At 39.8% G+C, this 16525-nt stretch overlaps 2 protein-coding genes across 3 annotated transcripts in view; both read right to left on the bottom strand.

Annotated features, from left to right (window-relative positions):
• LOC107658250 (exportin-4-like) overlaps nucleotides 1-3812 on the bottom strand; it is a 50871-nt gene extending 47059 nt beyond the window's left edge. The window contains exon 1 of the mRNA XM_016446720.1: nucleotides 3422-3812. Coding sequence (XP_016302206.1) covers nucleotides 3422-3487 — 66 coding nt within the window. The 5' untranslated portion in view covers nucleotides 3488-3812. The remainder of the gene's footprint in view (nucleotides 1-3421) is intronic.
• Nucleotides 3813-9185: 5373 nt separating this feature from the next.
• LOC107658249 (serine/threonine-protein kinase LATS2-like) overlaps nucleotides 9186-16525 on the bottom strand; it is a 17433-nt gene continuing 10093 nt past the window's right edge. For both annotated transcript variants that reach the window (XM_016446718.1, XM_016446719.1), the window contains exons 4-9: nucleotides 13119-13251; nucleotides 11486-13023; nucleotides 10741-11323; nucleotides 10427-10609; nucleotides 10214-10320; nucleotides 9186-9745 (exon numbers count right to left, since the gene is read on the bottom strand). In XM_016446718.1, the coding sequence (XP_016302204.1) occupies nucleotides 9215-9745; nucleotides 10214-10320; nucleotides 10427-10609; nucleotides 10741-11323; nucleotides 11486-13023; nucleotides 13119-13251 (3075 nt within the window). In that variant the 3' untranslated portion in view covers nucleotides 9186-9214. The remainder of the gene's footprint in view (nucleotides 9746-10213; nucleotides 10321-10426; nucleotides 10610-10740; nucleotides 11324-11485; nucleotides 13024-13118; nucleotides 13252-16525) is intronic.

Here is a 16525-nt window from a genome sequence, read left to right as displayed (position 1 = left end):
GTGAAAACCAGGCTTTAGTATGACTATTTATATATAAACTAACGATGAGGCAATAATAATTGACTCAAAAAATATATCAAAACCAAGAAATTACATGATTGTATTGAACAACACTGTTAAAATTCATAATGTAATATGCCTATACACATAATATGAACATAACCAACTTAAGTACATTATGCATTATAACAAATACCTGGTGATGTTACACTTTACAGCGTGACTAAACGATGTTTAAATCCATTTAATTTTAATATCTGGCCACATGCAAACTCAGAAACTTTTATTTTGAAATCGTGATGTACAATACATGGCATATTTAGACATAGGTTGATGTATTCTCCTGTGTTGGCAAAGGTTTATAAATGATTTACGTTACAAATCTAGTGAGATAATGCACACAGTTTTTCCAGATGAACGTTAAGCAATTCAAATTCACGGCATATGCAGAGGAAGAGTTTAGCCCCTTTCACACATACAGTCTTTACTGGTAAATTACCGGTAAGTTACCATTAATAGAACATGGGTGAGCAGGACCTTTTCAAAAATCCCGGTAAATTTGTTCTGGCAATCATATCGTTTTATGGAGATGACATGATTACTCTGAGCTGTTTACAAAGCTCCACTGCTTTTTAATTAGTTATTCTATGTAAATATGCGCTAGATGGACATCTTTGACCATTGCACCTCGCAGCTTTTTGTCGCGCTTCTCCATTCATCAGGGCTGCGACTCTGCAATTGGATACTAAGTTGTACAGTAACAAGCTAATCTACTCATTTCATTTAGTTTATGAGTATGTATGACATTCACTTTTAACCAAGCTGACGCAAAAGTCATGGTCAGATATCCCTGTGGCGATGCTGTGACCGACTGGTCCAAACACAATGGTATGTTTGTTTTTCAGATAACATTCTCTTCTGCATTTAATTTAGGGTTTTAACACATTCCGCTTCACACAGATACTGAAGGTACTTTTTTAAAGGTGGTTTGACCCCTGGTAGACAAAAGACAACAGCACAGTCATCCCTAAAAGCACTTACAGGCACATGTGTGCTTTATATTATTTAACGTCACCCAGTGATATCAACACAAGGTCAATTAATTACGTAATGATGTTCAGTATTATCAGGAAGAGCTATTGATGGAACCCTTAAAGAATATATGCAGCAAAAGTATCTGATCATGAAGATGGAGAAATATTCATGATTTTTATTTGATATTTTGCAAATAACATGTTTATATGAATGTCACTTTTTCCATACATGGAGATCCACAACAACAAATCAATACCTGATCTCTACTGTTGGAGCTTGACCTTTCTGCTCGCTGAAAAATATCAATGACAAAAATTTTCTGACTTCATAACTACTCATCTACTCAGCGGAGGTCTTGTCAGGCTTCAGAAAAGATGATTGGAGAGAACTATCAAGAGGTTTAAAAAAACATATACCGGGCCACTCATAATAAATAGGTCTGTAAATTATTTACCGCCTTTTTAGATTTAATATAAAGAAAGCCAAATTGTTAAAAATATATCATGTAAAATTGAGTGATTTTATGAAAAAAATATCATGACAGTAAACCAAACTGTTACACACCAAGCTGCTTATAATCCCAATCCAAAACAGAGGGTATCTATTCATACTATAAAACACGTGATCCTTCCAGTTATATCAAATGATCATCAATATATATTGACACACTACCATTAAAAATCAAAATTGACAGTAACGTTTCTATTTCACTACTGTATCTATTTTCAGTTAAACTTAATTAAAACATTGTTTGAAAAAGTAGCACAGTTTCCACAAAAATATTAATCAGCACAACTGTTTTCATCATTGATAATAAATAATAAGAACTGTTTCTTGAGCAGCAAATCAGCATATTAGAATGATTTCTGAAAGATCATGTGACACTGAAGACTGGAGTAATGATGCTGAAAATTCAGCTTTGCCATCACAGGAATAAATTACACAGTAAAACGGTTATTTTAAATTGTAATAATATTTCACAATATTACTGTTTTTACTTTATTTATGATCAAATAAATGCAGCCTTGGTGGGCATAAAAGACTTCTTTCAAATACATTTAAGAAATCTTACCGATCTAGTGTAAATATGATAGTGTATACAGAGACCTCTAGTATTAACATACTGAAGCAGTATGAAAACTATTTTTTAGGAAGACAACAGTTTGAGATTATTGCCAATGGCTGCTAACTATCCGCAGTCAATTAACACAAGTGAAAGCTGTTCCTGGTGTCATTTTCAAAATTCACCCACAGCCTCGTCAATGAATAATGCATTTCCTATTTAATGTGATTAAATTAGCCACACTTCTCTATAAACATCAGTATCAGCTATTAAATACCACTAAAATCAGCTAAAACAATACCTGCAATACCACTAAATGTTTTTATTTGTGAAATTAAGATGAAAACACTGGACTAAAAGCTTCACAGACTATTAGAGGCAAGCTGATTCACCAAATAAAAACACCAAGTTGAAAATCAAGAAGGACATTTTTACTCTTTAAGCTACAAATGGAAAAACTTGAGTGGAAAATGCCATGAGATTTTACCATTGCAGTAACTTTGCACAACCACATACATCATTCACTTCATATTATTCTGTCCATATGGTGCCCAGAAATGCTGTCTAGACAGGTAGGCAGGTTTGGAGACAATACTAGGGAATGGCACAGGCCATCATCTAATTGCACATGTCCTGCTCTCAACTTTCAGCTAGCCCACTATACAGCTAGTCAACTCTTACAATAGCAGAAAATGAAGGATTGGGTGTTATTATGAGATAAATAAAAAGCTAAAAGTTTATCTTTTGTCTCTGGTCTCCTTAAATCTTGCTAAACATGTGCTTGAGCAAACATGCGGCTGAATCAACAGCGTGTGTAACTACAGCAGCTGATGGAGAAACTCCAGCAGATACACTTCAACTCATCCTGCGCGCTTTTACAAGGCTGGAGGATCAAACTAGGCCTCTGAGACGACACCTGCACTCACAGCGATCATTATAAACACTGACTGTGTTACCGGAGTGGTGCTATTAAGCGGAGGTGATGAAGATGATGATGAAGGTGATGGTGGCTGCGCTGGGCTTTTGCGGGATGGAGTGAGTCGAGCACTGCGCCACGCACCGCTCCGCGTTTATCGAGACTTTCCCCGCTAAACCACGAGCCGCAAGACTCCCTCAGAGTGAACCCTCCACACCGAGCTAACAGCACACTGACCGAGATGTGAAAACGGCGGCGAAATGCTCACCATTAAAACTTTGGCAGCGCTTTCCAGCTGTGAACCCCACACACACACACACACACACACACACACACACACACACACACACACACACAGAGCTAACAGCACACTGACAGAGATGTGAACACGGCGGTGAAATGCTCACCATTAAAACTTTGGCAGCGCTTTCCAGCTGTGAAATCACTTCTGGTGCACCGACCGCCGCCATCATGGTCGTCCTTCAGTGACGCGCCATGCACGGCATTGTGGGATTAAGCGGCACTTCGGACCAGTGCGTTCAGGGGCACTTTGACAGACAGCTCTGATGCCCCCTTAAAGGTTATGTAATACATGGAAAAAGATACCTTTTGCTCATGTTGTAAGGTGAAATCTGACTTTTAGTTTTTGAATGAATTCATATGCTTGTTTTCATTTTAAGGACTGCATTTGATGTGGACACACAAACTTTTAGACAGCACTGTCAATTTCTGCTAGTGTTTATCTTAATAGTAGCCCATGTATGAAACTGATCTAACTCAATAACCAATTTATTACCCCCCACCAATCCGTGTATCATTCGATCATTCGTTTTTTTATTTAATATTGAAAGTAGAAAAATGAGAAAACGGCTCCTTTTTCGTTTTTTTGTTTTTTTCCAAAAGACGAAAAACGAGAATTCAGCTTAAATTTTCGTTTTTCGTTCATGGTGGAAAAATGAATAAACAGCTTGAATATTCGATTTCTACACGTGGGCGGGAATTAAACGCCCCTTTCTGCTGATTGGTCAGCCGAAGATGAAGCCGTGCCTTCATCAGTACTTCTGCAGTATCACGCAGCAGAATAATAGTCCTCCACTGCTGCAGTTGTACGAATTAATAACCCATTTTATCAATTTCATATTTTTCTCATCAAACAGACTAATGAATAGCTCGACACAACTCGTACAGGGGCAGAGTCTAGACAGGTCTTTCTTCTGTGATAGGGGGTCCCATAAATAATTTGCTATAGCCAAAAGCATTTCCAGACTGTAAAGTCGCTTTTTTTATCATGATACATAGGCCTACTGTGATTTATTCCAAAGTGACTTATATGATGCATTTAACGTCAAATAATCTAAATGAAGCCTTTTAAACGACTAGTATTCCCTGTGGTTCATGTTTGTGGCATGCACCAGAAGACCGAGACACGCTAAAGCAGCGCATTCTGTTGTTCTCTTTATTTTTCAAAGGCATGACATTTTGTAGTTATTTTGAACATAACGTTACACAATTAAAAATATACATTTTACCATACGACTATAAATGACAGAGCTGGTCTGCGCTTGACTGTAGTCGCGTCTGTCTGCTTATTGAGTTTATTTAACCCATCACAATTTATTGAAACTGTGTGAACTAGAGTGAATATTCATCTTAATGTTGTTCTAAATCTACTTTCAATATTAAATCAAAAAACGAATGATCGAATGATACACGGATTCCCACCCCACCCTTGGACAGTTCAATTAAACCACTACACAAGATTTTGAAAAGTTGTTGAAGTACCGAAAATTCAGTCACAACTTTAACTGGCAGAGAATTACAACGTTAAAACTGATTATAAAAGAAATGTGTATTTTTTTTGTATTATGCAGTTGTGGATAGGGAATGATAAGGCATCATTTATTTGCACTTGAATGTAACAATACCTTTAAATATGCAGTTTTATTATTAAAAAGGGTATCTGTTTTCATACTAATCACAATTGTGACCAGACATATTCACATTCTTGTAATCATTGCTCTCTCTCAAATAACTAATTATCACAATCTTAATAATACATTAATAATAGACCATTTCAATTGTTATATGCACCAAGTATCTATATTTTGACATATTTTTGACATAGACCTCATCTTTGAGATGGGCAAACTAGAATAAAAAAGCTCTGGCCATGTGACTTTAAATCAGCCATGCAAAAAATTTAATTCTGAACATATTCAAGACTGTAATTTGACTGCCTTCAAACTTATAAAAGTACATGTTGGTGACAAAGTTATTGGTAAGAATTAATGACAATAAATGAATAAAGCATTCATGCTCTGATGTGTTACATCAGCTAAAAATATCTAGGGTGTGGCCCAGACACCTCTACAGACATGCACACACACCACCATCACTCATTCAACAATACTCAAAACAAGAGGATGATTTATTTAATTTAATTTAGACATATACATTTACACATGAGGACAGCGAAAGCATTTCTTAAACATTCTCAATTCGTACATACATGTAAAAAATTAGATATAAATCCAAATGCATACTGTCTGTAATACTGTAGACAAGGGGGTTCAAAAGTTAGCTCAGAAAAGAGAAAAATAAGAATAAAAGGATACAAAAAATATGTATATCTGTATAAATATATGTTCAATAGTAACAGTATTATATAATACAGTTAAAAGATTACAAACGTCAAAAAGTCCCAAACCATTCATCCATTAAAATACAAAAACATACACTACAGGAAAAAGTCCCATCATCACACAGTTCTAAATAGTCAAAGATTGTCAGTCAACATTTTCAAAAGTAAAACACAGAATCCATCCTAAGCACAACACATGCATTACATTCAAAACCTAAACCTGACTCCGTGAGAGATTCATAGAAAGCACATGCTTTTTCACTGAGTGGTCCATTCTTTGCGAATATGGGGTAGCAAAACATCTGCCAGACTTGCTTTCACACTTCATGGAGCTCAATCAAGTTGTTTGATTGGACCAAAGGCATGATACCAATTTGAGTTGGTATACACATTTGCATTATTTGTTAAGGGTTCACTTAACTTTTAGGAGTGATCGTTCTGATACAATATCTAAAATATAAATTGATCATCATCGACTTTTTTTTTTTAAAAGCTCTTCCAGTCAGCGGTTGTACAGGTTGTTTGACAATATTGACTGCAAGCATGTAATCACATGATTGTCAGTCAGCTTGAGATAATAATTCATAAAAAGAACATTTTGTGCAGTGACACATTATCACTACAAATGATTAGATCTCAGAAAGACAATATTAAATGGACTTATCGCATTAATTCAAAACGATCCTTATCACTGATCAAATGCATACAATGCGTTTCCATATTCATCCTGCTATGACATCCATATACATCTCCTTCAGAGTCTCAATGACACTCATTCATTCTTGCTTATTTTTTGTCTTTCTCAAGCTATCCCACCAAAAAACAGCCTCTCTCTTCCACTCAGGACCGGCCTGAGAGCAAGAAGTGAAGGCCTTTTCCAGCTTCCTGAAATACTGATCAGCACGTGGTACACACACCCACACAGTTCGTCTTAAACCAGATCAATCACACTGACAATCAAAACCACACTTTATACAAAAAGACAGAGAAAGTATAAATGAAAGTATGATGATAATGATACTTTATAGTGTGATATTAATAACAATAAGCAGCATTGGGTCATATAACTACACTGAAAATATATAAATCAATATAATATAAACTTTTAGATAGCATAATTCAGTTTTAAAGTTATAAAGGCTATTTGATGTATTTAGAAAACTATATAATGTATTTTCTGTATTGCACATAGTCATACCATCAGATACATTTGTCTTTCCTTTTGCCACTTTTTCACCATTTCTTAAAGGTTTCTGCTTCAGAGTATTCTTTACATTTCAGTCATAGACTGTCTTGTTATAATACTGTGCTGTGTGATCACATTAAAATGGTGCAGCAGCCTCGATGACAAAACATTTTTGCACTTGTTTTAATATATCTGCTTCAAAGTTCACTGATGGTGACAGACAAGATAATTTCCAGTGGATCTGGATGAGAATGAACACACACACACACACACAACAAAAACCACCCGTCTGACTTTTAAGATCTTCTTATGAAACTAAATGCAATCAAGATATTCTGGGAAACAGGAAGAGGATAAAGCAGACAGAGTTATACAATGAGTTATACAACATTCTGCATAACAAATAAAGGAAATAGCTGGAGACCCAGCTCTTGTAATTTGGTTCAGTTAAACTTCAGTTGAAAACCATTATGTTGCAGATTTGTTCTGGGTGGCCTGTTGCATGTCTGCAGCACACCTCTAAAAACAATGTGTGATGCACAGATACACTTAAAGCAGCAGATGAATGTAACGCAATTATTGGGAACAGGTTTAGTAAGCCTTTAAACAAACGAAATCAAGCCAGGTAAGATAAATATTTGTTATCAATTGAATAAAACAATACTTCGGCAACTAAATGAACACACTTACGCAAAATTAAAATGTCAATATTGCAATGTTTTGTGTGGTATTTAGTTTGAATGAATGTTACCATGCATATTACTGGCAAGCAAAGAAACGCATGTTTACGCCTTTCTAATTTTCTCTTAAGAGTCTTAATTGTCCATATTTTTTGTGATATTATTACCACACATTATGTATGACCTCAGAATTTACCTCTCAAGTAATGGGTTGTTTAAACATTTAAAAGATGTTTATATGAAACCTTTAACAATAATGGGAGTTTTAAGATCCCATGTACTTGAAGTGCTGGGTGTACGTAAAACATTTTGTCTCAATATTGTGTCATGTCTGACAGCACCTTTTGACCTAATAAGGCATGAAACATAATATGAAAGACAACTGTATAATATTTACAAAAAGGCTGTGATTAGTGTATTAACTGCAAAATACTGGATGATCTTTTAGACAGACTTTGCATGAACAAGTAAACTAATACTGTCAGTTCATAATGTAGAAGTTTAAATCTTTAAAAGAAGCCGCATGACTGTTTACAGTGTCACTTTGAACCACTTGGTGGCGCCACAAAATCTTCTAAAACATATTTTTTGTTTTAGACCAGGAGTGTGAAACTCATTTCCTGGAGGGCCGAAACCCTTTAGAGTTTAGATTCAACTCTAATTAAACGCACCTGATAAAACTAATCAAGTCCTTCAGGCTTATTTGAAAACTACAAGGTATGTGTGTTGGAGCAGGGTTGGAACAAAACTCTGCAGGGTTCTGGCCCTCCAGGAATTGAGTTCAACACCCGTTTTAGACAAAATTAAGTGAAAATGACTGGGATCGTATGATAGGAAATCTGCAAATCTGGTTTCCATACTTCAGAAAGTACAGCTCTGAGAGCATGTTTCTGAATTTTACTATAAAAGTAAGTTTGGTTTTATAAAAATTAAATAAAAGAAAAAGCAAACCTCCACAGTTGTGACTGACAGCATGTTGCATGTATATGCATTTATATTTTTGTGGGATTGCACTATGGAGGAGAATGGTGATGTTTCTCTCCGCCCTTCGCACATCTCCTAATCGCAACCTGACCATAGAGCCACCATCCCAAGCCCAGCTCTCTTCTGATCCTTCACCATGACCTCCGGTGTTTGGAATGGCTGTGTTAGCATCACCAGGCTGAGAGAGGTGAAGGAAGTGTTAAAATGATGTAAGACTGGGATATTTTCCCCCAGTGGAATAAAGGAATGGGGCACAGTTGAAACAGACCACAATAACCATAAGAGTAGAGTGGTTTGACTGACAAGCCACAGAGCAGCAGCTCCACACAACTGTTTTTGTTCTCTCATAGCAGAGTAGCCAAGTTTATCAGTCACACCAACGTCCCCATGAACTAAGCTGCGTATCTTGTGTATTTCCTTGGTCCCAGGACAGAGCTTCAGACATTTTTTAACAGGCAAAAGATGCCGCATAATGCTTTTGGAGGAATAAAAACTTTTCACATGGAACTTCCTGCACTCCATTTCTGATGTTCTTCCATGCATTTAACCGGTACAAAAACACCTTGAAGAAAAAGTAGGGTTAAAAGGAAGTGTAGGAGATGCAGCGTGTTAACTGGCAAGGTCCTCTATGGGTAAAGGCAGAGCAGCATGACTGGCGAGGCCCTCTATGGCAAAAGGCAGAGCAGCATGAACACCCGATCCAACATTCTCACACATAAACCGGCTCACACCCTTCCCCTTGCTCTTCCTCCTCATGAATCTCTTCCTCCTCCAGCTCAGGTTTCAGCGTATCAGCCCCACTACTGCTGGGCAGGTCTTGCGCTGCCTCGGGGGGCTTGGGATAACGGAATGGGCAGCCATTATCATCAAAAAACCTTCGGAAGGTGAACTCGTAGAAGGCATGCTCAGGGTGTTTGCCGTGAGGAGAACAGAGGGTGTCCCAAGTGCGGGTGCTGTCTCCACTGTCACTCCAGGCCCCTGGACCCCCCTCCTCTTCCACAGGGTCAAAGTTGGATGTATCCATGGGGTGGGCAATCTTCGGTCTGTATGGAGCAGGTTGTGTGCGAAGATTGCTGGAGAAATCCATCTCGGCAAAGAATGGGTGAGCTTTTATCTCTCCAGCCCCGTTGCCTCCTAGACGCTCTTCAGCTGAGCAGCAGAGTCGACCAATGATGTCAACTGCCTCTGGGCTCAGTTTTACTTGTGGAGGCACCTGCAGAGTATTCTCCCAGTTTATGACCTGTGGAGGTGATGACAACAACGTTATTCCTATTTTCTCAATTCCATATATCCCAAACATGTATAACTTCACCAAAGACAACCTGTCCACTTCAACCATATAAGCAAAGGAACCTGTGGAGGTGACATCAACGTTATAGCAGTGCCTCTTCCCTATTGTCACAATTCCATAAAACCCAAACAGTTATAACTCCACCAAAGACAACATGTCTTGTCTGCTTACATCAGGGGTGTCCAATCTTTCTCCTGGAGGGCCACTATCCTGCAGAGTTTAGCTCCAACCCTAATTAAACACATAAACCAACTAATCAAGGTCTTCAGGATTACTAGAAACTTTCAGCTAAGTGTGTTAGGGCAGGTTAGAACTAAACTTTGCAGGACATTGGCCTTTCAGGAGCAGGATTGGACACACTAGTTTACATCAACCCTATAAGAAAAGAAACCTAAGAAATGCATACAGAGCTCATACCTTAAGCTGTGTCTCCGTTGGGGTTGGAGCAAGAAAGGGTGGCTGGCCAACCAGCATCTCAAACAGGATTACTCCAACACTCCACCAGTCACACAGCTGTGTGTATCCTGCGCATCAAAAAGTATTACACTTAACAGGAGAAGAGATCTATGAACACTGGCACTTCCTAGTGAATACCTTGTACTTCCAGGGTGGTTTTGTGCAAGGTCATACCTTTGCGCAGAAGCACCTCAGGGGCGATGTAGTTAGGAGTGCCCACTAGAGAGTGTGCCAGGCAACGCTGGTGTTGTCGAGTTGCCCGCTGTTCCAAAGTCATCAGCCGATCACCACAACGGCAGTTAGACACATCATCCCAAAAGTCACTCGGCTCCATACTATCTTGCCGGATATGGTTCCCTTTTCAAGCAGGGCAGAGAGAAAAAGTAAAGACAACCAATTAGTTTGATTTGATAAACACTGCAACAGTATTTAGGTCACTTTCAAACAGTTTGAAGCTATGAGTAACGCCTTTTCTTCATGTCTCTTACCTTTTTGGTAATACTTTGAGTTGTGAGTCCAACGGAACCCAGTACACAGACCAAAATCAGTCAGTTTGATGTGTCCGTCCAGGTCAATGAGGATGTTGTCCGGCTTGATATCTCTGTGGATGAAGCCCATCTTATGCACACTTTCTATGGCCAGCGTTAGTTCTGCCACATAGAACCTGGCTAAGGGCTCTGGAAAAACCCCCATACGGATCAGCAAGCTCATCATATCTCCTCCAGGAATGTAATCCATGACAAAGTACAGGCTGTCTCTGTCCTGAAATGAGTAGTACAACCTGACTACCCACTCATTGTCAGCCTCTGCCAAGATGTCTCGTTCTGCTTTCACATGGGCTACTTGGTTTCGGTTCAGAACATCTTTCTTTCGTAGAGTCTTCATGGCATACAGAGCCCCCGTGTCCACTTTGCGTGTAAGACACACCTCACCAAAGGCCCCAATGCCGAGTGTCTTGATTTTGACAAACATCGATTTGTCCATCTTGGCACGTCGTAGTCGGTTGTAATTGGATTCCTTCTGGTAAAGCATCTTTCTCATCTGTTCCTGCTCTGCCTCTGAAAGGCCAGCCTGGAGGAGTGGAAGAGATAAAAGAGGGTGGCTTGATTTAATAATAACGTTTAGACTCGATTTTGAACACTCAATAAAAAATAATTAACGCAACAATTGTCTGAAATGCCAATCGTTGAACAGTGTATTTTTTGGTTCTAGCAATGTTCTATCACTTGTTACCTTAGACATTTCTTGCTCCAGCTGCATCCTGCGGTTGAGTTTCTGCTGATAGGTCTTCATCACATTCTCCACATGCTGCTCCATGTAGAACTTAAAGGCAAAGGGAGAGTAACTCTTAATGCGCGACTCCCGCTTCTCTTCATCACGGGCATTCTTACGCACAGGCACAGGTGAAGTTTGAATCTGCTTCTTATCCTTCAAGGCCTTCTCTCCTTTGCCTGTCTTCACTTTGTCTTTGGAGGCAGGTTCCTCTTGCTTTCCTGCTGAGGCACTCTGGACAGTTCTACTTGTAGCATTGACATCTTGAAGTCCACCCATGGCTCCAGTCTCCAGGGATGCAGGCTCAGTTCCAGGTCCAGATCCAGGCAGGAGCAGTGTTTTGGGGTAGGGTGGAGGTGGACAGCGGTGTTCTTGATTGGGCTCCAAGGTAAAAGTGTCATCTGGCATGTATCCATGAGATTCTGGTGCTTCCTGGGCTTGGGCACTCAGCCAGCCTGGATGACATGGTCCCACTGCTGTTTTTGGCTCAGGCCTCATGACCCTTATACTCTTTACAGGTGGCTGGATTGGTGGAGAGGTCACTGCAGTTATTGTGTTAGGCAGACCCAAAGATGCATCCTGCTTGCCAGCAACACTAGCTGCAGGAGGCAGTGCCTGCCTCACGGTCACCTTCTGGTGGTTGTTAAAAGAATTGGTCCTACTAGGGACACGTACCTCCCCTCGAAAGGGCCCCTGTGGTTGCCTGGCTGGAGGAGTCCCTTCAGGACCTTGGGCTCCTGGCCAGTGATGCTCATAGAGGTCGAGGTTCAGACTGGCCCTGGAAGGAGTGAGGAGGCCTTGAGGAACATCAGAAAACTCACCACCCATAGCTCCAGGGGCAACACCAGGGGAGCGCTGCATCATGTGAACCTGGTGTGAGGTGGGACTGGCTTGGCGTGGGTGCGAATGTGGTGGAAGATATAAGTTAGGAGGATAGCCACCAGCGTTTTGGCCCATTGCTCCTTTGCCTGGCATATTAACATAGTTTTCGGATGTTAGTGGGGTCATCTTATTTTGGAAAGAAGCACTTCGTTTTACCCCGTAGCTGGAGGCTTCTATCATATGAGGCCTGTAGTCATAATGAGTGCCAGGACCTCCCGAGGGCTGAGGCTGGATTTGCATGGGTGGTCCAGGCACACTGTAGCCCATCATGGCCTGATCTATCCCACCAGAGTATCCTTTCTGCTGGGCTGGACCAGGGGTGTACATAGGGTTCCCAGGGTTATTTTGGGGAGCCATGCTTGTGGAGTAGGCACCCATACTTGCGGGACGACCCATTGGGTTTCCCATGGTAGGACCCTGTGAAGTGTTGGCAGGTGGTGGCATGTAGTTAATGACAGGTGGTCCACCCATGTATGCACGAGGAATCTCACCCTCAGCCCCATAACCAGCTCCCTCATACAGTGGTGTTCCCATTTGGTGATAAGGTGGCATTGCACCATCCCCAGTGCCCTCCATTGCCGCCCTGTGGTCCATTAAATTTGGCATGACAGTTTTTCCTGTAAGGAATAAAAAAAAGGGTCACTTTGATTTTAAAGGCAGTGCATCATTCATAAAATGAATATAGTAATACGTTTCTAAAGTGTGAACACACCTGGGGAAGTCTGTTTGATGACACGTACAATCTGTTCATTGTGAGGGTCCAGGTAACCCATTTTGCTAATGTATTCCAATGCTGCCTCAATGTTACGGCTGCCAGTCTGTTTTAGGGCACGGACTGCCATTTCCTGTTTCAGAAATTCAAGCACAGAACTATCAGAACAAGCAATGCATGCATTTTTTGGTTTTCACAATGCATTTCCTTCCATTATACACAAATGAGGCACAGCTTCTACACTCATAGGTTTTTAAATAGATGCATGAGATTCGATACTACTTAGAACTTTTAAAGATTTAGCTTTTAGCACTCTTTGTTATAACCACAGAGATCAATTTGAATTAAATCACTATGTGAAGCAAAGCAAGGTTGCTGAGGCCATTACTGCCACTAGATTCCCACAAATATCCCCACATCAGATGTAGGACAAGCAGCAAGGTCATATTTTTTTTTATTTAAAATCTGCTACTTGCAGAGAAATTCATGACTGGAGAGCCAATATTCTATATAAAAAAAAAAAAAAAAAATGTATTTTACTTTCAGGCAAAGTCAGACTTCCTTCATGTAATAGGCAATGCTCTAGTTTAAATTAGTTTACATTCTTGAGCAAAAGGAATGCTTGACAAACATTTTCATCAAAATTGTTATCATACAGTTTTGGAATTTGTATTGGTTATGGAAAATGATCTTCATGCACCTCAGTTATTTAGATAAACACATATGTACACATGAACCTGCATGTAAATATAAATCATCCCATACATACACACACAGCAGATAATTGTTAAAATAACATTCCCTGCAGCTGCTTCCTCTGCAAGTTAGCACAAGGTCCTTCCTGTGCCAGCCCACAAGTGCACTTTGACCAGAGCTTTGCACATTTGACCACACATTGCACTGTTAGACCCTTGAAATGATTCATAGATTTGATGGTAATACTTATGTCACATTAATTTAAATTTTTAAATTGTCTTAATTTTTATAATTATACTAAATTCAAAGCAATAAAAATCCCCTTGAATGGCATATGACCTCATTCAGAAGACATTCTGCCCTAACCAAATTCTACAGCAAGCTGTGTTTCACTGCTTCTGGTGGTCAAACATTATAATACTGCACCAAGCATGCCATGGAAAACGAAAAAAAAAAAAGAAAGAGAAGAATAAGTGCCTAATTCAGCACATACTTCTGTTTATATCCTCTATGCATTCAAAGAACTGCAAGTAGATAAATATTATGAAACTATGACAAAGTTAGAGTGATAAAGACTATTTCAGAGTTTAGGTTAGATGGTGCTGACAGAGAAAAAAATTGAGTAAAAATCAATGGGTGTAAACAAGCAGCTATATAAACCGTGGACACACTCAGTACGCAGTGCCACATCCACACGCATTCTACACATTCCCCGAGCAGTTTCGATTTCTCTGTGTATTGCCATCTGAATTGTCTAAATGCTTATTTACACAGTCGGTACTGTACAAAACACACAGGAAATACTCCAAACACACGCTGTTTGTCTGTGATCGCTGCTCTCAGAAGTGCCATGGCTTTTTGTTGCATTCCATCACTGTCTGCTCCAAGGGTGTGTGCCTTCTCGTCCCCCTTGGTGATTTAAAGGCGCCACTCTCTCTTTCCCTCTTTAAAACACACACACAACAATCCAACATGAACTTGAGTTTGGTTACGGGAAGGGCTGGGTCTGGTTTGGCCCCTGGTCAGAGTTTCAGCCCTGACCTCCACTGTCATGGCGACAGATGTTCAGGACATTCCACGAGCCAAGAAGCAAGAATTCCAGCTATGTGGAAATCTATGCTTAAATCTCGTTTTAAATTGTCCCTCCTCCTCTCTTTATTTTTGCTATCATTCTGTTCCAATGTGCCTTAAGCGTTTATTTGGTTGGTCCCAAAATATCTTGTTTGTATTTACATCCTTGTCATGACCACAAGCCTCAATGCTACACTAGACATTCAATTTCTGACTGTGGCGTCGGTAAGCACCCACACAAAAACACATTTATTTCTCTTTTTTCCCCCCAAACTTAGTTTAAAAAGTAAACCATATATATTCTTCTTGAATAAAGTAACAACTATATTCCATCTCTATTCATTTTTAAGAGCTTCCACTTTGACCTAAATTCTCAAACACATTCCACCATTGAACATGGTAATGAGAGCCATATGGAGAACTCTGATATACAGGAACGGATGGGCATCTTCATCAGTGGATGGAGAGGTGGAACATAATCCATAATGTAGTAAAATAGCTCAAACAGCAGCTAAAGCAGCCAAGCATAGCACTAGCAAGCCAAGGTCATGGGTTCAAATTCTTGGCTATACATGAACTGATAAAATACACTACCACTCAAAAGGCTGCATTTATTGGATCAAAAATACTGTAAAACAGTAATATTGTTAAATATTTAAATAACTTTTCATTTTTGATTTTTTAATGCATTCCTGTGATGACAAAGCAGAATTTAAAGCGAACATTACTCTAGACTTCACATGAAATTATTCTAATACACAACAGTTGTGCTGCTCAATATTTTTGTAGAAATCATGATACATTTTTCAGGATTAGGACCCTAAACTTCTGCACATTGTATGCAAAGAAAGCTGCTTTGGGTAAAAGCTTGTGCCAAATGCATAAATGTATGTGTCCTTCAGGATTGCTTCCTATGAACCAGGTGCAGTATCTCCATAAATACAACTTCAAGAAAACCTACAAAGTCAACATGAAGTCAAAATTGGCTCCATTTTCTTTCTTAATGCACACTGTTCCTGCTCTTAGTGTGAATGTTTTATTGGTGTATAATATGTAAAGATTTTTATTTTATTTTTTTGAAGTCTTTGTAATATTTGTATATACAATAACTTTCTCTGCTCTTCTTTTTGGATGACATCCCCAATCCCTCTTACTTTTCAGCCCCTTCCCACCAACCACTGATACATGTTGCCCACTTTAGTGATCTAATCAATTGCTGAAGAGAAAAATCAAGCCCCGTCCTACATTAGTTCTTGTTAAAGGGGTCATATGATGCGATTTCAATTTTTCCTTTCTCTTTGGAGTGTTACAAGCTCTTGGTGCATAAAGAAGATCTGTAGTTGCTGCAAGCCCGCCGGACGCTCCTTCGTTGAATCCGCCGGCCACGCCATTCTCAAGCGCACCCGCCTCCACTCACTCAGCCGGCCAGTCGTTCCTCACTCTAGCCCCCTGCCACCGCTCACTCTAGGCCACCGCCGCTCACTCTAGCCCGCCGTGTGTGACACTGTGTTTCGGTGTGAAAGCGAAACTACTTTGTTGGGCCTTCCAAAAGAGGACGATATCATGCCTAGAGCTGATCCGTGCTGGTCGCTGAGGAAAAACATCAACTTTGCGCTGTGGATCGCCGGATCGGCTTTCAC

This window comes from Sinocyclocheilus anshuiensis, unplaced genomic scaffold, assembly GCF_001515605.1.
Source record: "Sinocyclocheilus anshuiensis isolate Anshui unplaced genomic scaffold, SAMN03320099.WGS_v1.1 scaffold263, whole genome shotgun sequence".
NCBI classification, from domain to species: domain Eukaryota; kingdom Metazoa; phylum Chordata; class Actinopteri; order Cypriniformes; family Cyprinidae; genus Sinocyclocheilus; species Sinocyclocheilus anshuiensis.
This window is presented reverse-complemented; position numbering and strand designations above follow the sequence as displayed.